This window comes from Colossoma macropomum, unplaced genomic scaffold, assembly GCF_904425465.1.
Source record: "Colossoma macropomum unplaced genomic scaffold, Colossoma_macropomum, whole genome shotgun sequence".
Lineage (NCBI taxonomy): Eukaryota > Metazoa > Chordata > Actinopteri > Characiformes > Serrasalmidae > Colossoma > Colossoma macropomum.
In genome coordinates, this window is record NW_023494791.1 from 316718 (window position 1) to 344208 (window position 27491).

Consider the following 27491-nt stretch of genomic DNA (forward strand, 5'->3'; position numbering starts at 1 on the left):
CTTCCATGAACAGAGCTCAGTTTATGTCCTGTTACCTTTTTAAAAGCAGTAAAGTGACTGTGATTGTTTCTATTATTATTTCTGTAAAAAGTGAACTTAAACTAAAATCATTAACGTTGGCATTTAATTGATTACAAAACATAAAATGTCTTAAATATGGTGATTTTGTGGTCAGTAACACTGAACTTACAGTAATTCCATCAGTTGTGTTATTCGGTTCACTTCCAAACAGCTGAATGTTAAAAGAAGTATTTTCGGAAATAATTTAATTTTATTTAACAAAAACTGTCATTTTAACCCCGTCCCACATTTTATGCTCTGTTACCCACTTTATAAATGGTCTGGTTACTCTATAACTGGTCTCTATATGCTATACTGGTCTATTTACTCTGTAAACTGTTGAGTAAAAATAAGATCTGTCATTTTAACCCCGTCCCACATTTTATGCTCTGTTACCCAAACCTGTTTCCCCTCATAAAAAAATGGAATAATTTATTATGACATATGAATTTGCATAATGAAATCGGTCAGTATTCTCATTCGAATTTTACAGATTAAACACAAAAAACTGATTTAGCTGCTCGATCATTCAACCCTGTTATCAAAATTACTGTTAGAAAAAAAAAGAATATATTAATATTTCATTAATGTATGTAAACTATTATTAGCAGCCTGATGAGCTCCTGAACGCTGTTTATTCACAACTGTTACACATTTTTAACCTTCAGTTATTTTAGATGAAAATAGCTTGAAACAAAGATTTTAATGAAAATATTTTAATGAAAGTTTTCAGCTTTTCTGCTCTGTTTTATACTTCAAATGTTTTTACTGCATTAATATCAGCTTAATGGGAAATATGATGTGCAAAATGTAAATGAAAACAAAATGCAATAATGTGCAAATCATTTGAACTCTATATTTCATTGAAAATAGTACAAACACAACAAATCAAATGTGGAAACTTGTTTTTTGAAAAAATTATGCCCATTTTGAATTTGATGCCAACAACACGTTCCAAAAAAGTTGGACGGGGGAACAAAAGGCTGGTAAAGTTGTGTAATGCTTAAAAAAAACACCTGGTGGTTGATTGGCAACAGGTCAGTAACATGATTGGGTATAAAAGAGCATCTCTGAGTCTTTCAGAAGTAAAGATGAGGAGGGGTTCACCACTCTGTGAAAGACAGCACCATCAAATAGTGCAACAGTTCAAGAAAAACGTTTCTCAAAGTAAAATAGCAAAGAACTTTAGCTTTTCATCATCTACGGTACTTAATAACATTAAAAGATTCAGAGAATCTGGAGAAATCTCTGTATGTAAGGGACGAGGCCAAAAACCAGTTTTTGCTGGCTGTGATCTTTGGGCCCTCAGGCAGCACTGCATTAAAAACAGACATGATTCTGTAGTGGAAATCACTGCATGGGCTCAGAAACACTTCCTAAAAAACCACTGTCTGAGAAAACAGTTCATCACTGCATCCACAAATGAGAGTTAAAACTCTAAAATGCAAAGAAGAAACCAAATATAAACAGGATCCAGAAACGCCGCCGCCTTCTCTGGGCCAAGCTCATTTAGGATTAATGGACTAAGGGGAAGAGGAAAAGTGTCCTCCAGGCTGTCCAAGACCACTCAGCTCGTTATCAGTGCACAGTTCAAAAGCCAGTATTCATGATGGTGTAGGGGGGCATTAGTGCACATGGTATGGGTGACGTGCTCATCTGTGAAGGCACCATTAATGCTGAACGATATATACATGTTTTGGCAACATATGCTGCCATCCAGACGACGTCTTTTTCAGGGAAGGCCTTGATCTAATTCCGATGTGTTCAGACACAGTTGGCTAAAAAGGTTCGAGATTATTTCAGCAAGATGATGTCAAACCACATTCTGCATGTATTACAGCAGCATTGCTCTGTTTTATAAGAGTCCAGGTGCTAAACTGACCTGCCTGCAGTCCAGACCTGTCACCACTGAAAACATTTGGCACATTATGAAATTAAAAATATGACAAATGAGCCCCTGAACTGATGAGCAGCTGAAATCCTGTATCAAACAAGAAAAGGAAAACATTTCACTTTCTAAACAACAGCAGTGTCTCCTCAGTTCCCAAACGCTTACAGAGTGATGTTAAAGAAGAGGTGATGAAGCCAGTGGTAAACAGGCGCCAATGTTTTTAGAACATTTTGCTTACATTTTGATTAAATGATTTGCACATCATTGCATTTTGCTTTCATTTACATTTTGCACAGCACCTCAGGTTTCTGGAAATGGGGTTGTAGTCTCAAAACAATTAATTTAGTCAATTGACTTATTGGATAAAATTACTAATACAAGAAAAATTGCACTCTTTTGTTTAGCGAGAAAAAAAAAACTCTTAAGGCAGCGAAGTAATTTATAAGAACTGACTGAGTTTGGACTTTTATTATTTGAGAAGTTCTAAAGCATTTTAATATCTGTAATTCTTGCTAGAAAATAAGTTCAGTTGATGCAGGCTTTTAAATGCCTTTTACAGTTTACACCTCCGTAAAACTGTAAGAGTTGCAAAACATGCTGAACATTTCAGAAAAAAACAGCTCATATTGTCTCTGATTTGACACCCTGAGGTGGAAAATTACATTTTCTGAAGGTGAAGCTCCAATTTTGATTCCTACTTTGCCAAAAAAAAAAACGCTAAGAGAAAAATAAATATTTAAAGTTTTGAGGCCTAAAATAAACTTTACTCACGGAAAGTGCCCCCTCACTGTTTTTGTGCACAGCAGATTTTGAGATGAGATTTTACCTTTATTGGTGAGCGACACGAGTACATGCTGTGAAATATAAACATGCAGGTATATAAATACATATATCTATATGTGCACATACAGAGCTTTGTATTCAGTATGTATAACAATTTTACTGAATTCTGAGTTCAAACTGCACTCACAGTAAAAAAAACTCTAACCCCTAAATTTACACTTCTGAAAATAATACTGACGCTTGTTTTTTAAAAGATCTTTTTGTTATTTCTTTTAAAGGTAAAAGATTTAGATTTATCATGAGTTTAGCTTTTAAATAAAACAAACTTGATGTACACAACGCTGTCCCACGTGTTATTATGTAGGCGGAGCCTTATTTAGCCCCGCCCCTGCATTTTAGAGCAGGAAGAGAGGCTGCATCCCTGTCCCTCTTGGCCGCATGGTGAGCAGTTAGATCCCATTGTTTCGAAGTAAATGAGTCCCAAAGTCTGAAAATCAGTGTGGAACATTAAGAATCGTCATATTTTCTGCAGTTCAGCACTTTTTAGTGTTTTAATGTAAAATATGATGATTTTCTGTGTGAACAGCTGTTCAAAGCTGTGTTTGCTGGTCATGAACTGCTGAGTTTCTGAGCTCAGAATGAGCTGAAATCATCACTGAAACAGACACTACTGAAACATTAGGTACAGTTATGATTGTTTTGGAATGTTCAATCATTCGTTTTAATAAAATAAACATAATTAAGGTTTAGAGTCACTCAGAGCAAAAGGATTTTATTCCAAAATCAGTTAAAGTCTGAAATGTGTTTCAGCTCTGACTCTGACCCAGGTCAGTAGAATCATCTGTAAATGTGAACACGCTGTTACTGCAGGAAATCCGATCTAATCCAGATGTTTGGAGTGAAATCCAGCCAATTGTGTTCTGTTGGTACTTGTTTGTGTGACTCAAAATGTCAGTGGACATGACAAATTTGACCGATAAATCCCGTTTCACAGTCGTATGCGAGAGCTCTCTGTAAAAACTTCTGCTTTGTTATGTCTTGACTGGTTTTGCACCAAACAATAAATATATATGACAGATGTAATAATAATAATGCAAATATGAATAGCTTTTTATCATAAAGAGATGTGTGCATGTGTGCTTATTCACACATTAAAAAATGTTTTTTTAAACAATAAAAAATTAGGACAGTGAGATTTCAGTCCACTTACCTGACCAGGTGAGCTGGAGAATAATTTGATGTTGAACTGATGATATGGGCCAGCCGGTACATCGATCGTATGATGTGCCAGCAGATATTGACTTTACACTAGGCCTGGGCGACAGGGTGATGTAATCAGATATTGACAAGGACGGACAAGTGACACGATGGTGATGTGTAAAAGATGATAATCATCGTTTTAATAAAAACAGAGCGAATTAGAGACTAATTTACTGTTGAACAGCTCAAATGTTACTTTTTAGGGTTCACGTTTACACAGACACACACAGAGAGAGAGCGAGAGAGAGATTCCCTTTTATTTGCTTTATGTGAATGGAATCAAAAATGAATGCCAGACTACTGACTCACTGCAGTAAAAACGAACTAAAATCACTGAAGGCTTGCACAGAGCAGCTCAGTTAACTCTAACCTGGAGAGAAAGTTCCTCTGATCCTCCTCTGCGGCCGGTGTTCAGTGTTTTCTGTACAGATTAAGTGCTGAATTACGAAAACGCAGCTGTAATGACAGAAAACGGCTCGTTTTTAATGTAAAAAGCGCCGCAACATGGCTTTGGAAATCACCGGCAGTCTGAAGTTTCTCCTGCAGGGAACACTGTTGGTACGCAAGCTGCCGCAAATCTGCAGCAGAAGCTCAGGAACGCTTGTGTTTGCAGTAACATTTATTACAACAGGTGAAGCAGCTCTCAAAAGATGTTAGGTGACTCAGTATCATATTAAATATGTATTATACGACTTTTATTAAAGATTTTTATTAAAACAGTTTATATTAAAAAAAAAAAAAAAACATTAAAAGCAAGTAAATTACAAGCAAAAAGACAGTAGGTCAAAGCTGCCGAGGAGCGACTGTATTTTTTTTGGTTGGTTAGGGAGTGTGGGGGGAGTTGGGGGGAGTTGGGGGTCATATTACTGATAATCGCGATTTTTAACTAGAAAATATCGGGCTAAATATTTTAAGATATCGCCCAGGCCTATTTAACAGCTACAGTAAATTACTGCCAACATTTCAGTTTGTATGAGAACTGAATAAACACTGGATGCAGAAATAATGTCACTGATGCTGCAGTTAAATGTTCGTGCAGTACCTTTTAATTGCTTGATAAAACACCTGTAATTTGAGCAGATTAATTAGCATTTTAACAAGCCAATAAGAGATTAGTCTGCAGAACAATCCAAAGCCTTTCAACACAAGATCAGAACAGCCACGACAAACACAAGGAGAAGCAGCTTAATGTACAGAACCGGATCTCGGATCTCAGAAATACGCTTCAGCTGAGCTTCGGCCCAAAAACAAACAGGTCATCAGGTTCAACTCATCACCATCAAATCAAAGGAACATGAATCACAAACAGCCGAGTAACGAAGAGCGCTGTACCTTCACTGCCAAGGACAAGGGTTCTCTGTGTGATGCTGTAGAAGAACCCACTTTTGATTCCCTTCCTGTGGATTACTCTTCAGAGAACCACTTTTGTAAATGAGATGTGTAAGCATGAAGAACCTTTTTAAAGTTTAAAGAACCTCCACATCAAGCACGTTCCTGGAGGAACCCCTGAATTGGTAAAGAACCTTCTTTGAAGTTCTTTACATTCAGAAAAACAAAATTCTTGTTTGGTTCTTTGGGAAACCAAGAGTGGTTCTACTGCAGCGGAGATTTGACCTTGAATCCAGTTTCCACTCTGTGTCTCAACTGCCAGTGAGCACAAAATCCAGGACTGGAATCTGGAGTTAAGGTCCAGATTTGAGGACCTCTGTTCCATGTAATCACTCGAAGAACCCTTTTAACACCTTTCTGTTTTAAGAGTGTACTTTACCAAAAAACAAACCAGAACAAAACAAAACATGGAGGCTGAAATGAGGTGAAGCCCTCGTCCAGATCGTGGTCCATTTCTGCGCTCGGCTCGTATAAAAATAGAGGGAGATAAAGTCTTTGCGGTTTGATGACATTACATTCAAAATTAGTTGATTGTTTCTGCCTGAATAATAACAGCTTGTTTCTCGATGTTTCCGGTGCCGTCGCTGATACAGACGTCTGTACATTTGTATGTCGGTTTTCGGTTTGTTCTCCGCTCAGAGCGTTTCGGGAGGAGCACTCGTCAGCGCGGCTCAGACGGCTTGTTGAAGCTCCACCTTCACTCCCTTTTCTCCAGAACCTGAAGACCAAACAGAAGAACAGCGTTACTGAGAGAGCTTTCTCAGACGGGTCATCGCAGCTGGACTTTCTCAGTCTGAGCCGGTTCTCCAGGTCAGGAGCTCCATCAGAAGTGATGGTGTGGACGATCTGGACGTACGAGAGGAGAAATGAGTTGACCTTCAGATCTACTGCAGCGCCGGAGAGATCGGAGACCTTCTGACCTCATTGGGTCACTCAGCCACTTTAAACTCTTACTTTCTAGCCACCTCCACTATGCAACTGCAACTGCACTGCTGTCTTATTTTCATTATTTTAGTTATTTTTTCCCATTTATTTGTTTATTATTCATATTCTTATTCTTGCTGTCATGTTTTTTATAATTTGTCATTCTAATTAACTTTAGTTTCCTATTTTGATCTTATTCTCCTTTTGTTTATCTTCTTTAGATTTTATTAACTTTTACATTAGTGTTACACTTTAATTACTGTTTTTATTTTCTACTGTTTTTGTTATTGTTTCTTTTTTTTAATAAACTTGGCTGATTTGAGTGATTTTTATTATTAAATGTACTTTAATTATTTGATATGTTTTTACACATCATCAGTCCCCTTTTCCTGTATCACCTCAGCTACACTGTAAATCACCCTGAATGTTCTCTGAGATTAAATCAAGATTGATTGATTGATTTTAAAAACTTGTTTGTTTTTACTATTCAAAACCTTCACAAGTCCTGCAGTTTGAGACGGTCAGCGATGAAACTGGATGAGTGATTCAGGCAGCAGGCCAATGACAGAGCTGAGAGAGAGACAGCAAGCTGTGTGCACAGATCTGATAGGTCGATTTTCAGTTTGAATCTGCAGGTCAAACACAGTGAAGCGTCAGAATTTCACGCGCGAGACGAAATGCAGCTCAACCATGGTGCTTTTTAAAAAATCTACCATCTGTTCAACATATAGAAGATTTGTTTTTAAAGGCTGATTGTCTGTTTGCATGTAGCACCTCATTATCTAACACCAGCTAAAAGCAGAGCTGCGAAGAAGACAGCAGTAGTAGCCAGTTACTATCATGCTAACATTGGCAACGTAACAGTTTTTTTTAGAGCTAGCGTATTTATTTATTTATATTTATATATTTAAAGCGGCTATTAAATCAGCTGTTTATCACCTTAAGAACATCAGAGATCAGAAAGCAGAGCTGGAGAAACTCATCCACGCCTTTATTTCTAGCAGGATTGATCACTGTAATGGTCTTCATGAACTGAATTCAGAGCGTCAGATGAGGGGAAACGCCGATCTCTGCAGCTCTTCGGCCCAGAAGGTCCCCAGTTCAACAAACGTGCCTTAAATTATTACCAATAGTTACCAAAGTATTCTTATTCATATTTGTACATTCTCTGATTACTGGTTTAATTCAATAATTTAGGGTTTGCTGAACACACCTAAAGCCTTCATAATATTTATAATACTTACAATATTTAAAATATTTATAATGTGTCCATCCAGACGTCCACTCATTCTCTTTCCAGTTTCAGCTCAGCTGCCAGTTTGTAGTGAAATATTCTCCAGCTCTCACTGTGACATCAGCGTTTCTCACCAGATATTCATCCATTTTGCATTTTTGCGACGCAAAACACCACAAACAGGTCCGTTTAGCTCTGTCTGTGTTTGTGTGATTAAAGCGAGATTTAAGGTTTTGGGAGCTTTTTGTAGCTGAAACTGATCACGTTATACTCTTTCTGTATTATTTTCTAGTGCACAGTCACAATAAACCCAGAAATTCTGTAAAACGATCTTGTTAAAAAGGGGAACTCCAAAATTCCCCCCATAACTCAGTGTGTGAGATATAATCAGAGAGATTCAGAGTGGTTTGGTGTGAAATGGTTCAGATGTCTTTACAGTGGTGGTGATAGGAACCAGGGGTCGCCATGACTACAACACAGATATAGACATTTTATTTACTATCCAGAACCACCAGTGAACCTACACGAGTCTTCTGAGCTTATATGGAATGTTGATGATGGAAAATAGTGGAAAATCTGAAATAATAAGTTTTCCTTGGGGACTATTTTGCCTCACAGCACCCTGCATGTATCCCTCCACCATGAATGGAGTTTAAGTTCTCTAAACTATCATAAAACAGTGTCTCAGTCATCAGGCAGTGAATTCATAACCATTTCATGTAGGAACTTTCTGTGAGGGAGCTTTTAGAGGTGGACGTCTGGTTCCTATCACCACCACTGAGAACAGTTCTGACTCGGTAAGTTTATCTAGAACAGAGCATTTCACACCAAACCGCTCTGAACCGCTCTGAACCGCTCTGTTTACATCTTAACCGCTTAATTATGCAGTTAAACGAGACTGTACAAGTTGTGTAGTGAACATCCCTTTAAGGACATGAGCCAGCTCCACTTACCTGTCAGGTATTTCTCTTTAGCACGAGCTCGTTCATCAGCATCGAAATACCACACCGTTATAGCATACCTGCACAGAGGGCACAACACAAGCCTGACGAAGGGAAAAGTTGAGCACTTATAAAAACACATGGTTAGTAATGAGAACATCTGCCCACAGACTGAACCCCACATATATACAAACACTTGTTCTTAATACAACCCTGACAAATAATAACATTTACATTTCATAATTAATCTTAATTTTAAATGTGCTCATTTTTAAGTCAATATATCCCAGTTTTTGATTTGTGACAGTTTTACAAACAGGCTCTTTTTATGATGGATGTTGTAAATACGGCAGATACGGAGACAGATGAGCTGCTGAAACGTCACCTAAAAACGTTACGTTATGTTCAGGATCCCTTCAGACTTTTTTCTCTTTCATCTGAAAATGGTCAGAAGTGACACTTTTGGTTTTCAGTCAAAAATTAAAAATTTTGTGCATCCCTAATTTTTAGTGTCCAAAATGTGAAAATGTGCTCAGGCTCACTGGGCAACAGGAACTGTCCACCCCGCCTCTGTGTGTGTGTGTGTGATAACCTGGTGGAGTACGCCGGCTGAACCTCATGCGGGTTTCGTCTGTCCGACCAGAAAAAAAGCAATCGGTCAAATTTAGGCTCGATATCTGCAAACTGCGACTTTCCTTCAGGAAATATTCTCAGCAGTCCCCCATGTTCCTAAATACACACACACACACACAAACACACACACACACACACACACACACACACACACGAACATCAATTCCAAAACAGTTAGGACAGTCAATGAAATGCTAATAAGAACAGCAGTGATCTATAAATCCACTCTGATCTGTATTTAAAGGAGCAGTAAGTGATGGCAGCGTTACTTGAACTGTATACTGACTACTATTGCTGTGGGTAATCCAGCGCGTCTACACTGCCCCCTGGTGTTGTGAAGAGGCAATCGCTCTTGCCTCATATTTGTGAAGCATTTTTTTTTTTATTTTCAATACTGAACAGAAAATAAGATGCACAACGACAGCACAGCCACAAATAACACTCTCCCACCCAGACAGCCCCAGTCTGTATGTTTACAAAAAAAAATAAAACCATAATTTTAAGATATCTTGGTATATACATGTACAATACATGTACATACATAAATCTACACACATTTATTCATACACACAGACACACACACACACACACACACACACACATACATACATATTATATATATATATATATATATATATATATATATATATATATATATATATATATATACATACGTCGCTACTGTTGTAACAAAACCTCATATCTCCAAAAAGGTAACCTTACAGGAGAAGCAAAAAACTTACTTTACTTTTATTGTAAGTCAATAGAACCAGAATTTTATTCGCAGCAATTTTGGGCCGTTTCTTTTGGTCCATTCATCATGAAATTTAAACACAATGTAAAGAACAACAGGCATTTTCACATGTCAAAAACTAAAAAACGACAAAAATGGAGAAACAAGGTTTTGTTCCAACAGCAGCTTTATATATATATATATATATATATATATATAGAAAGACAGAGAGAGAGAGAGAGAAAGCAATAACAGAGATGTCTGTTATCCTATCCTAGCATTACAGTGTGAGTACTGCATATCAGGGGCTGCACGACTCATGTGATGAAAGTCAAATGTCATTAATAAAACCACAGGAGAAATTAATGCTCTGCAACAAGTGACTTTAAAAACCCGTGATCAAGCCAAACTCCACAGGTCACATGACGCGCCTTTTCCAACGAGCCCTGAATCGCATTGCTGGCCTTCAGGGAGCCGGAGATACAGATCCTGGAATCTCGAACATTTGTATCCGACTTAGGCGCACCTTGTCGGCCTTGCTGAGATGCTCGGCTGCAGCAGAGAGCCAGAGAAATTTAGAGTGCTGTAACGGTAACTGACTTCACAGGATTACAGGGTGTTATGCTCCCTCTACAACCACACAGGACTTTTACTGGAATCATCGGGAAACCAGAGACAAAGACATTCAACATCTGATCTTTGAAGCTCCTTAGATCAGCAGAGAAATGAGAGAGAATTATAGAACCATATACAGCACATTCTCCATCTATCTGAAGAATCCTTTCACAATGCAAAGAACCTTTTGGTGCTCTAAAAAAACATTTTAGTGCTTTAAAGAACAATTCTGACTTCAAATCATTCGCAATCCGAAGATCCAACTAACGCCAACCAATCAGCGCTCAGTAGCAGTAACGCCAACCAATCTACACTCAGTAGCAGTAACGGCAACCAATCAGCACTCAGTAGCAGTAACGCTGACCAATCTACACTCAGTAGCAGTAACGGCAACCAATCAGCACTCAGTAGCAGTAACGGCAACCAATCTACACTCAGTAGCAGTAACGCTGACCAATCTACACTCAGTAGCAGTAACGCTGACCAATCTACACTCAGTAGCAGTAACGCTAACCAATCTACACTCAGTAGCAGTAACGCTAACCAATCTACACTCAGTAGCAGTAACGCTAACCAATCAGCACTTAGTAGCGGTAACGCTGACCAATCTACACTCAGTAGCGGTAACGCTAACCAATCAATGCTCAGTAGCAGTAACGCTAACCAATCTGCACTTAGTAGCGGTAACGCTGACCAATTAGCGCTCAGTAGCAATAACGCTGACCAATCTACACTCAGTAGCAGTAACGCTGACCAATCTGCACTTAGTAGCGGTAACGCTGACCAATCAGCGCTCAGTAGTAGTAACGCTGACCAATCAGCGCTCAGTAGCAGTGCCAACTAATCAGCGCTCAGTAGCAGTAACGCCAACCAATCAGCGCTCAGTAGCAGTAACGCCAACCAATCTGCACTCAGTAGCAGTAACGCTAACCAATCAATGCTCAGTAGCAGTAACGCTGACCAATCAGCGCTCAGTAGTAGTAACGGTGACCAATCAGCGCTCAGTAGCAGTGCCAACTAATCAGCGCTCAGTAGCAGTAACGCCAACCAATCAGCGCTCAGTAGCAGTAATGCTGACCAATCAGCCCTCAGTAGCAGTAATGCTAACCAATCAGCACTCAGCAGCAGTAATGCTGACCAATCAGCACTCAGTAGCAGTAAAGCTAACCAATCAGCACTCAGTAGCAGTAACGCTGACCAATCAGCGCTCAGTAGCAGTAATGCCAACCAATCAGTGCTCAGTAGCAGTAATGCTAACCAATCAGCCCTCAGTAGCAGTAATGCTGACCAATCAGCCTTCAGTAGCAGTAATGCTGACCAATCAGCACTCAGTAGCAGTAATGCTGACCAATCAGCCCTCAGTAGCACTAAAGCTAACCAATCAGCACTCAGTAGCAGTAAAGCTAACCAATCAGCGCTCAGTAGCAGTAATGCTGACAAATCAGCACTCAGTAGCAGTAAAGCTAACCAATCAGCACTCAGTAGCAGTAACGGCAACCAATCAGCACTCAGTAGCAGTAAAGCTAACCAATCAGCACTCAGTAGCAGTAAAGCTAACCAATCAGCACTCAGTAGCAGTAAAGCTAACCAATCAGCGCTCAGTAGCAGTAATGCTGACAAATCAGCACTCAGTAGCAGTAAAGCTAACCAATCAGCACTCAGTAGCAGTAACGGCAACCAATCAGCACTCAGTAGCAGTAAAGCTAACCAATCAGCACTCAGTAGCAGTAACGGCAACCAATCAGCACTCAGTAGCAGTAAAGCTAACCAATCAGCACTCAGTAGCAGTAAAGCTAACCAATCAGCACTCAGTAGCAGTAAAGCTAACCAATCAGCGCTCAGTAGCAGTAATGCTGACAAATCAGCACTCAGTAGCAGTAAAGCTAACCAATCAGCACTCAGTAGCAGTAACGGCAACCAATCAGCACTCAGTAGCAGTAAAGCTAACCAATCAGCGCTCAGTAGCAGTATTAACTGCCTCACCCTACAAGCATCTAAAAAACTTATAGTAACTACCAAGCAGCACTCTAACAATCGCCTTGCATACCTTAGCAACCGCTTAGCAACATCCTAGCAACATCAAACAGTGGCTCCACCCCATCAGTGTTTGTAAATTTGTTTAATATTATTAAAATTACCATAACAAAAGCTTAAACACACAGAACAGTGGATGAAGGTCGAAGGTTAATTGGCGGGCCGCTGTAAACGAGTCTGCATTCAGATCATTAACCTACCTTTGCATCCCAATTCTTATTAAGATAATATATACATGTGACACATCTCCCATCACTGTTAGGGTTGTCCACATGGCGCACATATCCTGTTCCGTTACCGGGGTAACAAGCCACCATAGCCTGCAAATCAAGGAACATAGTCAGTTACTGTGGAAGAAGAAGTCTCATTTCTCATCTTCAATTCAGTGATTTATTAATAAACACAGTGAGACCTGTTTACAGACGAGGCCTCGTCCACACGTTCACGGGCGTTTTTAAACAGCTTTTCTGTGCTGGTATCTGCTTTGTTTACAGGAGGCGGTTGTGTGCAGCGGGGGACGCAGCCAAAACAGAGCTGGGTTTAACTTTGCTAACAGGACCTGTTACATGTTTACATATAAACGTACAGTAATTCTTACACTGTACTGAAGAATCGAGGCGTCTGAATGAGCTACAGAGGCCACAGCTATACCCAGCACTCCCACTACAACAGACCCACCCGCCCCACACCGCCGGTTTTGGATGAGACCCGGTCAGACCTCTTATTTTTTCACTGGTTAAAATAACTTTGGACAAATTTGAAAACGAAGTGATTTTTGCAGAACAGCAAGAAAACAAGGACGTTTGTCGAGGACGGAGTCGCGGCTGCTGAATTACGTTTTCATGCAGACAGAGATTTTTTTTTTACATGAAGGAGTAAAAGTCGCGTTTTAAACACACCCGTGTACATGTGGACCAGGCCCTGAAAAGAAAGTTTGTGAACATGAACGTTGGCTGTACTTCCAAGTGGGCAGCGCGTCCAGTCAGTGGTGACGTTTTTAAGCAGAGGCGAATACAAAACAGAACAGACTGAACTAAAATATGGAAAATTATAGAAAAACATTGTTGTGTTTATTATACAAGACATTCTGCATCAATCTGAAGAACCATTTCACCAGGCAAAGAACCATTTAAGCATGCAAATGGTTCTTTGAGTGTTCATGATTCTATATAGCACTAAAAAATGTTCCTTCTATTATTACAATGTCAAGCTCATTACAATAACAATAACCCCTTTGGTGCTGTATAGAACCATTTTCAAAAAAGGTTCAGTGTAGAACTGTATACAGCACATTCTGCATCAATCTGAAGAAGCATTTGACCGTGCAAAGAACCATTTTCAACAGAACCGTGGAAGAGAGTAGGGCTGGGCAACATAATACTTATTGTAATAAATGACTTCACAGTAAGCTTGTCTGAGCATATCGTGGATATCGTCAGTACCTAAAATCATATCCAAACTGCCTGTTTGATTACAAAGAGCTTAATTACTCCTGTAATTGGGTTTAGTGCATCGCAGGATATGTTGAGTAGAAATCATTGTTTTCATAGTTTTGTCTTTTCCAAAATATGTATGGTAACATAGTGTGTATTGTAAATGTATTACTTTGCTGCCCAGCTCTAGTTGTCACTACTAACTGTCACTGCACTGAATGTCATATAATTAACAGAGCTGATAGCATTCCGATGATGACACAGCGTCCATGATTTCCAAAAAGAATTTCACATTTTGATATACTGGACAACAGGACACTTTTCCACTTCACCTTACATGAGCTCCGGCCCAGAGAAGGCGGCGGCGTTTCTGGATCCTGTTTATATTTGGTTTCTTCTTTGCATTTTAGAGTTTTAACTCTCATTTGTGGATGCAGTGATGAACTGTTTTCACAGACAGTGGTTTTCAGAAGTGTTTCTGAGCCCATGCAGTGATTTCCACTACAGAATCATGTCTGTTTTTAATGCAGTGCTGCCTGAGGGCCCAAAGATCACGGCCAGCAAATACTGGTTTTTGGCCTTGTTCCTTACATACAGAGATTTCTCCAGATTCTCTGAGTCTTTTAATGTTATTATGTACCGTAGATGATGAAAAGCAGAAGTTCTTTGTTGTTTTATGTTGAGAAACGTTATTCTTGAATTGTTGCACTATTTGATGGTGCAGTCTTTCACAGAGTGGTGAACCCCTCCTCATCTTTACTTCTGAAAGACTCCGCCTCTCTGAGATGCTCTTTTATACCCAATCATGTTACTGACCTGTTGCCAAATAACCACCAGGGTTTTTTAGCATTACACAACTTTACCAGCCTTTTGTTGCTCCCAGCCCAACTTTTTTGAAACGCGTTGTCAACAACAAATTCAAAATGCGCAGATATTAAAAAAAAACACAAATTTCTCAGTTTCAACATCTGATATGTTGTATTTATACTACTGTCAATTAAACATATGGTTTAAATGATTTGCATAGCACTGCATTCTGCTGCGTTCCAACCTTTTTGGAAACAGGGCTGTATACTAACAGCTACTTCATTTTAAGTAGGTCACTCAGTGCAGTATCGTACTCCGTATTGGCGAGTACTAAAAATGTGAACTTTTACTAAGTCTGATGGTATGCAAATGATGCATCCCTAATTAGTATCATTATTTTTAGGGGGTGATGAAGGTTTTTAATCCACTCCAAACTGCTTCATAGCAGAGCACAGGCTAAACTCTGTTAAAGCCACATCAGTCCGAATAAATTCCCTTCAGCTTTCCTGCACGTTTGAACTGACGAATTGAGAAGTGATCTAGAAATAGTGCAGAATCTCGAATATTTCATCTTCATTTTAATTCATATAAATTTTTTTTGTTTTAAAATCTATAAAATTCTAAAGCTTTGTTGTTTATTTGCAGGATTAAACAAAAACAGTCTTAGATGTTCTGAGTCTCAGACTTTGAGCTCTCTGTATAACAGTCAATAATAACAGTCAATTACTGATGAAATCTAAACTAATTGATGGTAACTTTTTTTAAGCTAACGCCTTCTGACACCCATATGATTCTGACACCACTGAGCACGTGCACTTTATTTTTAGTAGTCTGTCAAGTGAACCTGATCGCCTACAGCGCCCTCATGTGTACAAAAACTCCCTGATCAAACAGGAACTGCTGTTTATTGTAAATGAAATGCTTTATCTGATTGCTCTGTTTGAACAATCGTTTATTTGTGAGTTAATGGTTAATCGGCCGATCATTTACATTCCTGATCGTGAAACATCTGCTTTCTGCGCTCCTGCTTTAGCTCGAGTAGCGAGAATCATTCCACACATTCCAGGAAGTCCAAAGGGTTTGGTGGTGGTGGTGGTGGTGGTGGTGGTGGTGGGGGCTGAAACAAAGACTAGTATGTGTTTCCTGCACATTAAAACAGTTTATAATGCATTGATTTACCTTCAGGGAGCAGAAAAACAACAGCACAACACGGAGAACATGGACCCCGCACACAGGAGCCCTGTGGTCAGGACAGAGGAGAACACGGAGAACGTGAACAAATATAAACTCAACTTCTGTCTGCTGGACGGCTGCCAGAGGAAGCTGTGCTTTAATGATCTGAGTACGTGCAGCACGTGAGGGACGACTGAAGGCACCACCGTCCATCTGAACTCAGGGGCGCGGGGGGTGGAAGGGGGGAGTAAACAACTTTTTAAGAAAATATGTGTCTTTAAAAAACAGAAGGTGGTGATGAGTGGAAAACAATCCTTCCTCTACAACTCAAACAAAACGCAGCTGATTTTAAACAGATTCAGATTTAAAATAGATTTTAAAGCTCTGCTGCTGTTTTTAAAGCTCTAAATGACCTTAAAGCTCCTGACCATCCCTCTGTTTATGATCTCAGATCTGCAGATTCTGACCTTCTGAACTCCTTCAGTAAAACACAGAAAACGTGGAGAGACTCTTTCAGTTATTCTGCTTCTAAACTGTGGAGCTCAGTTCAGCTTTTATTAGACAGTCGAGCTCAGAGCTCACTTTTAATAAACACCTGAAAACGCAGCTCTTTAACTCAGAGCTTCAGTAAAACTCTACGGCTCTTTAACTCAGAGCTTCAGTAAAACTCTACGGCTCTTTGGTCTTCATCTCTTTAATCTGATCTGAGTTATTATGTGATTTTAAATTAAAACTAATGGTTTGTTCTATTGCCATTCACCTTTATCTCCTGTCTGGCATGAAGAGAGCTCTGTAAATAAAAATTGTATTATTATTATTATTATTATTATTATTATTATTGCTGCAATAAGATCTTCCCTAAGCGTAACTCTACTAATAGTAATGAGCACATTATTTGTTTATTTATAGGATGCACCTTACCCCAGTCCGTCTGCGGAATAAATTTCCTAAAACGTGTTCTTAGTATTGTTGCTGTGTGGAGGAAGGTTCTGTTATGCATGTGTTCTGGTCTTTATGCAGCATTTCTCAAAAAGGACTCATCTTCACACACAATCAGTGACTGACATACAATGATCTAATTATCTTCTACACTCTGCAGACGAATCTTTAGACAGGAGTATTAACTGTCTTTTACATCTTCTAATTCACTTCGCTAAAAAATGCATCGTTAGTGTGGTCAAACATTCCTCCCACTGAGATGTGGTCAGATCAGATCTCCAAGTCACCTTCACATTTAAATCTGTGTTATTTCGTATTTTCTCATTTGTAAAGCACTTTTAATGACCACAGTTTATGAAAGGTGCTTTATAGCCCCAGTCCCATTTCTTATTTTGACCTCTACCCCTTGTTTTCGAGTGTTGCCCCTTAGGAACTGAGTTACAGGGTAGTGGTTGAGATCTTCCCTCTGAAATGGGACCCTCAAATAAAAAGAGCATCACTTCATTAACAGCTACCAGCGCTGCTCTGTAGGCGACCCTGCCAGTCTGCAGTGACAGCAGAGGAGGGTAAAGTTCAGCTCCTCACTGCTGGGCTTTAGTTACATTTAGGGCATCATATGCCTTCAAAGTGGGGGGGGGGGGTCAACTGTCCAGCGTCAGGGCCGAATGTGAGTGTCGGGAATGATGAAGTGCAGTGTGACATAATCAGCATGCCAGAATTTTCTGTTTTCCTGTCTCGTTCAACGTCTCCTACGACGCGTTACTAGACGTTAATCAACAGACTGACAGAGCGCTGCGTGGAGCACAAACGTAAACATGGTGAAAAGAAAGAGCGACGCTGCTGCTGCAGATTTAAAGGGAAACTCCATCGATTTTGCAAAATTAATTAATCATTTAATGGTTTAGATGTAAACAAAATCACTCAGAGTAGTTTGGTGTGAAATTTACAGTCAAAATTGTTCACCGTTGTAGTACTAGGAACCAGACGTCCGTATGTCTATATTACAAATCACCATTTATCTGCCATCCAAAATGACCAGTGAACTTCCATGTGTCTTGCAAGTTTTTGTATGTCACACTGATGATGAGTCCAAAAAGTGAATGTTGGCAAGAAACAGAAATTACAGCGTCTGTTTACATACAGAGAACCTGGTACCTACATTTATATGATGTTCTTGATATGTTAACACATTTGCTACCTCAGGCTCTCTTTGAAGGACAGACAGTCCACACTGTTCTCTTCTGACCCCCAGGAGCGGCTCCACTATCGCTTTCTCTTTCTTTTTCTTTCCAAAACACAAAACCAGCAGCATCACACACAGAGCCTTTCTTGACCCGCCTCCCCAACAACCTATGAACTCGTGCAAGAACGTGAACAGTGGTCGGCATCAAACTTGTAGTGTTGCCAGAATCTCGACCAAGACACGGCATGAATTTATTCAGAACTACATATAATATCCCCCCATAGACATTTACTACGGGGGGTTTTGGAGTTTTTTTATGCAGATTCATCAAAAACGTCCTCCAGATGTTGTAAATAAAACATATTTCAGTTTTACTGTGCTGATATCTGCTGTTCTAATTTGTGGTCAGAAATAATCCTGCTGGCCTTTTTTCACTGAGCATATTTATTCTGATAAATATATTCTTACATATCTAGGCTGGTTCCAACGACAAAAGCAGGACTACTGAATTCACTGTATATTAGAACTGATTTATAGGACTTTCTATTGTTACATTGTGGTCTTTCCCTTCTAAACTTTGAGTATCATCACTGGGCATTTCAAATAAGAGCTCTCCATGTGTGGACGGATCCGCACTCTGGAGCTCCTTGGAGATCGACTGAAAGCTGGGTTTTACGATGTCTAACTCCCTGAGTATTTGGAGAAAAGTGGAGAAGTTTACAGGTGTTCCAGCCCAAGCTCGCTTACAGACTCCTCTATGGAATAATTTCAGGTTTCTGATTGGGGGAAAACCATCCTGTACTTCCTTTTGGTCCTCAAGGTATAAATACAGTAGAGGACGTGTGGCGATAGTGGTTTGTTGTCATTTCAGGAGCTTCAGATGCTTTTTAATCCCCCAGCTTCTTCATACTTTGTTTGTTTACAACTTCGTTCTGCACTTTGAGCCTACGGACTTCCCAAGTCTCCCCCCGTGGAACACTGGATAAGGCCTCTGGACAATCTACGGGCAGAGTGTTGTTTATTTATAACACTCTGTTAGGCTATCATGTAAAGCAGTTGGCAGCAGAACAGCTCTGGGAAAGCGAGCTTTCCTGTTCGAGTCCTTCTTTGGACATGAACACTGGGCTTAGTTATTATAAAATAATTCACAAAGCATGAGCAAACCTTACAGGACATATCAGATGATTAGTATTTCTAGTTACACCTGCAATATTTGTAACTCTGCACCTGGTACAGTTATGCATATGTTCTGGAAATGTTCTAAAGTAGCTGATATATAAACGTCTACAGTAGATTTATCACCTACAGTACTTGATCTCAGTGATCCGCTGAATCATAAATGGTAGGAGCTGGATTTACACTTTCATTTGTAGCAGAGAGGAGCAGGTTATCTGGATAAAGAAATGTCAATCTTGGGCTGAGGTAAACTGAGTCAGGCTGAGTTAAACTGAGTTAGGATGAGTTAAACTGAGTTAGGATGAGTTAAACTGAGTTAGGCTGAGTTAAACTGAGTGAAACTGAATTAGGCTGAGTTGGGCTGAGTTAGGCTGAGTTAAACTGAATAAGACTGAGTTAAACTGAGTTGGGTTGAGATGGGCCAAGTTATGCAGAGTTGGGCTGTGTTAAACTGAGTTAGGCTGAGATGGGCCAAGTTATGCAGAGTTGGGCTGAGTTAAACTGAGCTAGGCTGAGTTAGGCTGGGTTAGGCTGAGTTAAACTGAATTAGGCTGAGTTAGGCTGGGTTAAACTGAGCTAGGCTGAGCTAGGCTGAGTTAGGCTGAGTTAGGCTGGGTTAGGCTGGGTTAAACTGAATTAGGCTGAGTTAGGCTGAGTTGGGCTGAGTTAGGCTGGGTTAAACTGAGCTAGGCTGGGTTAGGCTGAGTTAAACTGAATTAGGCTGAGTTAGGCTGAGTTGGGCTGAGTTAGGCTGAGTTAGGCTGGGTTAAACTGAGCTAGGCTGAGTTAGGCTGAGTTAGGCTATGCACTCTCCTCTACAAAAATCTGGTGTTATAAACAGTCCCTCACATGTAGAAACGGTGTCCAGAACCTCAGATGTTTTATCATTTTATCAGTGGTCACCAGTGATGCAACCAAATTTCTGCTAATTTTCAGCTGCAAATAAGAACAAAAATGACTGAAATTTATGAGCAAAAACGCACTCAAACAGTCTGACCAGCAGACCAACAGTGAAAACATCAGCCGTCTGGAACTGTTTCAGTGTCTGTGAGGAACACTAGACAGATTTATCAACTCTGTTAATGGGGAACATCAAGATGCCCAAGAACTTCTCCACTGCAGATCTGAGAGAACCCGGAAACATGACTCGCAGACATGCAGAACGCTCAGGTTCTCAGATGATAAAAACATTCACCAACAACAGACACAGAGCAGAGTCCTCACAGGAACATCAACCTGAATCCCAATTCATATTTAATTGTAACCTGGTTCTTTGTCAGACCCCAAATATGAGGGATTATCACCTTTTAAGCATCGCTGTTTGGTTACTCGTCAATCATCGACGACATCCGATTACAATGCCCCATCGTCCAGGCCTAGTGACCACCTAACAGGAGTAGATCTGACCGAATATCAACACAGCAGCTCTGACAGAGGAACGAGAGTGTCAGTGAAGAGTCGTCTGTTCACTGAGATTCACAAACAAAACATTATTTCAGGCTGTAACTCAGTGAACGTATCACTGACTGACTCTGTGACTCCTCACTGTACAGACTGTAAACAGTGAATGGAGAACCGTCTCAGTCATTCCTCCACATTCCTTAGATCTCTGATCTTCTGTTTACATTCCAGCCAGGAAACTTCAGCCTACGTCAGCATTCACACATCCACTCCAGCTCACTGATCTGAGGAGCACTTCCTCTCACTGTCCACAGCGTGGAAACAATCACAGAGACGACTAACCTTCAAACGAAGATACCGACTCCTTCTGCGCTGACGAGCACAAAGACGAGCTGCACGATAGTCACACAGAATGCGATGTTTGATAAAGCTGTCTGATATCACGATAACGATATGAGAAGTGATAAATTACTATTAAAATAATGTCTCTGGCTGGATGTAACACAAGTGCAGACATTTTTTTGGCATGTGTAAACGTAAAACTAACTAACTTCTCTTTAAACTCCATTTAAACAAACACAAAATTACAAAAGCACCATTTACTATTCTGCAAAATAAAAAGAAATGAAATACTGACAAATGCTTACATCAGAACTGAGAGCATGTTTTGTCAGCATCACCTCAACAGCTGTTTCAAAACCAAATAAGTATATATTTATTTTTTATATAGACTAACAAGAACAGATATATATTCTTGTTTCATTTCAGTTTTTGTTTAGTTATAAAATATTCTGGTGTCAGACATTCCAGACTGTATTTAGTTTAAAAAGAACATTGTTCTTGCTTTTGGTTGATTGTAGTTTGGCACCGTGTTCTTAGTTGGTCTGGGACTCTTATTTTGAAGGATTATGGGGGGGCGTAAGATGGTGAGCTTCAGTAGCCCAGCTAGCTTGCAGGAAAACAGTAGAGCCTGAGCAGCCTGTGTGCTGCATGTTTCCCCCTTTACTGCAACTGTTTGTAGTTGAACTTCCATTAAAGCTGAGTTATGGGGACATTTAAAGGTCTCAGTGTGTGTTTTGTAGTTTAGCCTAATGGTTAAGTCACTTGTGGGAGAGCAGGTTCCGCCCCAGTGCAGAGAAGCAGGCTGTAATGGTTTGTGATGTAATGTAATGACGTCTGTTTGGCGCTGCTTGTATGAGGTAATTTGATCTGTCATCGCACTCGAATGATGTGTTTATCGCGGAAACTCATATCGTGATAACAATAAAAATATGATTTATTGTGCTGTCCTATAACCAAATATGGGAGAAGATGCGAAAACATCAGTGTGGATTTCTATATTGAACTACTGTCTTTAGTTAAAAAACCCTTGAATAACCATCTTTAAGAGCGCAGGGCTGAAAGATGAGCTGTTTTTATATTGCAATCGCAATTAGGGGGGTTACAAACCGCAAGAGCTGTACTTTTTTTAATTATAACATACATTATCAAAAACACTGTCTTTATGTTTTAAGAGTGGTAATTTAACCTAATAATGCCTGTAGATTACTTAGAATCAGAGGCAAGTAAACCATCTGACACATACATTCAGGGGTCAAGGGTCAAGCCAGAAAAAGTGGATATGTGAATATTCTGATCTTCTCAAAGCATGAACACGTAGCTGAACTCTGCAGACACGTCAGACAAATAGTTGCTGAATTCTGAATCCCTGCACATGAATGGCATTTGGTTATGTTCACAATTTCTCGTTTTTTTTAATTTATAAACAAATATTGTTCATAAATTCAATATTAACAGTTATTTCTTAATTGCAGAAATTATGCCAATAATTTAGCTTAAAGCTGGGCAATATGGCAAAATATAGTATTGGGATACTTCAAGAAACTTCCCTGATATATGATATGTTGTGATCTTTATTTTTTCAAATATCTGATCAGCTGGAACAGACAGAAAAGAACCTACATGTTAAAAAAACTATCAAAAACTGTGAACACAATTATTTTTATTCAGTATTTGCCACTAAATCCAGTTAAACGGGACTAATTTTGCTCTCTTTATAATGAAACACGCAGTTGGTCAGAGTCTACAAGCACTGACGATATACACAATATGTTCATATTGCACTGTGACATAATTTATCACAATAACGATGTATGGTGTCATATTGCCCAGCCCTGTATTGCCTGAGCCTGTATTGACTAAGCAGAATGTAAAAGGAGCTCTGGCTCATTTTGTTCCAGATTATTCCTTAAATGGTTTATTAAAGGTGAGACACCGCTGGGAACTGCTGGGAAAGGAAGAGCGCGAAATAAGATCAGGTTTCTCTGGTTCTCAGCAGGTCGGGGTGGAGGTAAACAAGCATTACAGAGACCTGTGACTCCAGCACAGCATACAGAGGATCACGGCGTAGGGCAGAGCAGAGCCATGTGATGACAACCACATGATGACTTCTCAGTTAAAACCAGAACAAATCTGGGCCAAATGTCTAGAGGTCAGAGTCACCCGGTGACTCGCCCCCCCTGCAGCGCAAATATTTAAGTTTACTCAGAACAAATCATACAGGAGACGATCAGACGACTCGAGAAATCACACATTTACTCCTACTGAGGTCCACGAGCTTCATCTGTAACTTACACAGTGCAGCAATGTCTACAAGTCAATTCAGCAATTCAGAGTCAAGTCTTTGCGGTGTGAGTCAGAGTCAAGACTCGAGTCTCTGAGGTGCGAGTCTATGTTGAGTCTCAGAGGTGCGAATCAGAGTCAAGCCTCGAATCTATGAGGTGTGCGTCCATGTTGAGTCTCAGAGGTGCGAGTCAAGGTTGGAGGTGTGAGTCTGAGTCTTGAGTCTCTGTGATGCGAGTCTAAGCCTCTAGGTCGAGTCTGAGTCGAGTCTCAAGTCTCTCAGGTGTGAGTCCATGTCGAGTCTCGGAGGTGTGAGTCAGAGTTGAGTCTTGAGTCTATGAGGTAGGGGTCCAAGTCAATTCTTGAGTCTCTGAGGTGTGATTCTGAGTCGAGTCATGAGTCTGAGGTGTGAGTCTGAGTAGAGTCACAAGTCTCTAAGGTGTGAACAGAGTCGAGTCTCTGAGAACTCTGGGTTTTGACCATTTAGTCTGAAAGCTCATTTATCCCTTGTTTGTTTGTGGGTCAATGACAAGCTTAAAATCAAAATGACAAGATCAAAAATGACAATTTTTAAAAATCATTAAAAAGGACATGATGTGCATTTATATCTCTGCATTTTCTATTTTAAATACAGGGAGAATCAAAGTGAGTATCAAAGTCTCAGAGGTGCGAATCAGAGTCGAGCCTCGAATCTATGAGGTGTGCGTCCATGTTGAGTCTCTGTGATGCGAGTCTAAGCCTCTAAGTCGAGTCGAGTCTGTGCTGGTCTGGTTGCTCCATCTGACTGACTGACTGAGCCGCCTGACTTTTCAGACTAATTTCAAATTAAACAGGCGTCTACTTAGACACCCGCAGAAACCTCTGTCCTTCAACCTGAGTTTACACTTACATTTCTTCAAATAAACAAACATTATTATAATAATTCCACATGTTCATGGTTCTCCTGAGGTCAGACCACCTGACATGGTAAACAGAACCGTTCTAACCACGACTCAAACATCACACTTTTACTAAATCTGTGACCTTGGCTTTGCACCATGCATGGGCTTTTTTATGATGCAGTACCCTCTTTTGAGAAAATATGTCAAAATAAAGGTTTTTTGTTTTTGGCTGTGCTGCCTGACACTGGAGGAAGTAAGAACTTTTTAACTGAGTTGAACACTTTTGAAGTTGCCCGACTATTATTCAAATAAAATTTTGCCAAATTAAGCAAAAGGCACCAGAGGCTGTTTGTTACTGCGATTTTACCACCGGGAAGGGTTTTTTTTTTTAGGCACAATGCGAAGTGGAGTAAAACTATTTAGGGGGTACGGAGCCGTTTGGGAGTCTGGGTTTGATGCGACTTCTGACCGAAACACTTTTCGTAATGTCGTGCAGTAATGAGTTCAGTTGTTGTGAGACGGTCAATGTGCGTATAACATATTTTACAACAGCTTTGATCACAGCTCAGCCAATCAGATTTTAGAAACAGAACTATTTGTTTTATAATTAAACTTTTATTTAAGTAAATTACCTTTTTGGTTGGACAGTTGCATCACCTGACATCTAGTAAATGAATCAAACTAAATGAATTTTATATGAAGGCACTGAAAATCATTTCACATAAAAGAGCTACTGTTGAATAATCTGAATCATGTTATGTATTTATTAAACTATTTTTTGGGAAAATAATGGACTTTGATACCCAAAAAAATCATGTCAATGACCATATAAAAATAGAAAATAGGTGGAACAGAAATCTATTACGATTACAATTTTCAGGCGCAGATACAACAAGATTCAGGTCTGATTTTTCAGCCAAGCGTCTTTCTGAACTCTATATTTCACAACACACAACAGAAATAAGGCACAGAGCTCCTGTGGACGGCCGGATGCAGTAAAGGTTCCTGTACAGAGCAAGCGGAGAGGAGGAGGAGGATATGGAGGACACAGGGGAGAGGAAGCAGGGGTCCGAGAGAGGACGGGGGGGCAACCCGATCACACGCAAACCAATTCCTGCTGAATGCAACTGCTCAATGACTTCACACTCTTAAAAAAGATGGTTCTTCAAGGGTTCTTTAGCAAGTAAAATGGTCATATGCAAAACCATGAACACTCAAAAAACCCTTCGCATGATTAAATGGTTCTTTGCATGGTGAAATGGTTCTACAGATTGATGGATAATGTGCTGTATATAGGGTTCTATACAGTACCAAAAGGGTTCATCTATTGTTGCACGTAACCCTTTCTGCTGCTATACAGAACCTTTTCAAAAAGTATTCAAAAAATATTCATCAATCTGAAGAACCTTTTTGTGATGCTAAGAACCCTTTAATCATGCAAAGGGTTCGTTGAATGTTCATGGTTCTATTTAGAACCATTTTCTTTACTAAAGAACTGTTACCTAGCTACCAACAAAGCACACAAAGAAAACAAAATGCAATTAAAATAATGTAAAAATGTAAATTATTTAGGCTGCGTTCACACAGCAGGTAAAAGTGGCCCATATCTGATTTTCTCACCACACGTTTTTGTTTGTCTGTTCAGATCATCTTTAAATGTGATCTGTATCATCAGTCTGAACAGATCAGCTCCTAAACTGACCCTCATGTGTAAAAGAACAGAGCGTCACGCTGCTTCACGGCTCATCCAGAGGGAAACAATCACACCTATGAATGAACGCCAGTCGCTCCCGGAGGATCAGCTTCATCTTCACCAGCATCACAGGAGCCATCATGAAGCTTCACTGACTGACAGCTGGGCTCGTCACCCAGAATGTGTTCGAGCCGTAAAAAGGGCACGGTCACTTCTTTGGTTCCTCGGATTCTTTAACTTCGCTTTCAGACTTTTAACTGTTCTCTGACGCTGCAGCCTCGTCCTCCTGCAGCCTCGTCCTCCTGCGGCCGCGTTCGGACATTTCTTTAGAAACCTCTTAGAACACAGAGGGTTTGGATGATCTGGCTGTTCAGACTGAGTCACATTGCCGCAGATCGGATACGTATCGGATTTCAGTACTACAACGTCTCAAATCGGAATTGAAAAGGTCAGATTCAGCGTGTTTATCTGTTCACACTGACACACAGACACACGTCTGTCACACATGAAGAGAAAGATCAGATTTGGGCCACTTTTACCTGCTGTGTGAACGTAGCCTTAGTTAGCCAGACAGCTCCCGATCTAAAAATGTCAAAAACTGAAGTGTGATAAACTAAGTTCAAGTCTCTGAGGCGCGATTTGAGTCGAGTCTCTGAAGCACGAGTCCGAGTCGAGTCTTGAGTCTCTGAGATGTGAGCCCAGGTCGAGTTTTGAGTCTCTGAGGTGCGAGTACAAGTCGAGTGCCTGAGGTGTGAGTTAGAGACGAGTCTTGAGTTTTTGAGGTTTGAGTCTGAGTCGAGTCGCGAATCTCTGAGTTGCAAGCCCAAGTAGAGTCTCTGAGGTGCAAGTCTGAGTTGAGCCTCGAGTCTCAGAAGTGCAAATCCGAGTAGAGCCTTGAGTCTGAGTAGAGTCTCAAATCTCTGAGATGCGAGTCCCAGTCGAGTGTCTGAGGTGCTAGTGCGAGTCGAGTCTCTGACGTGCGAGTCCGAGTCAAGTCTGGAGCCTTTGAGCTACGAGTCTGAGTCAAGTCTCAAATCTCTGAGGTGAGAGTCCGAGTTGAGTCTCTGAGGTGCAAGTCTGAGTCAAGTCTCTGAGGCGCAAGGCCGAGTCGAGTCTCTGAGATGCAAATCGAGTCTCTGAGGTGAGAGTCTGAGTCAAGTCTCGGGTCTATATGGTGTGAGTGCAAGTTGAGTCTTAAGTCTCTGAGGTCCAAGTCTGAGTCAAATCTCTGAGGCGTGAGTCTGAGTCAAGTCACGAGTCTCTGAGGCAAGAGTCCAAGTCAAGTCACAAGTCTCTGAGGCGAGAGTCTTAGTCAAGTTTCGAGTCTCTGATGTGAGAGTCTGAGTCGAGTCGAATGCTCTGCAGTGTGTTTAGCTAATAATCACATAATGCTGATACACACAGTGCAGTTAGCTGCTAAGCTAAAAGCTGCTTAACCTCGACAGTCAGAGACTCTTGTGCTCTGACTCTGTCCTCACGCCTTCAGCCCGACTTCACACGGTGATACCTACATGCAACTTTAGCTGCTTGAAACGAACATGAAGCTAAACTTAGCTGAGATACATAATGTAAAATATTGCATAATGCAACTCATTTGAAACTCAGCCGCAACAGCGGCCAACTTTGTCTCAGCTTCGTGAAACAAGTTTCATGAAACAGCCAATCAAAATGCCAACAACGCATCAT

The 27491-nt window shown here is 40.3% G+C and overlaps 1 protein-coding gene across 1 annotated transcript in view; it reads right to left on the reverse strand.

The window, feature by feature from the left end:
* Positions 1 to 5017: 5017 nt before the first annotated feature.
* egln1a (egl-9 family hypoxia-inducible factor 1a) overlaps positions 5018 to 27491 on the reverse strand; it is a 33478-nt gene continuing 11004 nt past the window's right edge. The window contains 5 exon segments of the mRNA XM_036573600.1: positions 5018 to 6068; positions 6070 to 6101; positions 8495 to 8562; positions 9075 to 9211; positions 12698 to 12817. Coding sequence (XP_036429493.1) covers positions 6045 to 6068; positions 6070 to 6101; positions 8495 to 8562; positions 9075 to 9211; positions 12698 to 12817 — 381 coding nt within the window. The 3' untranslated portion in view covers positions 5018 to 6044.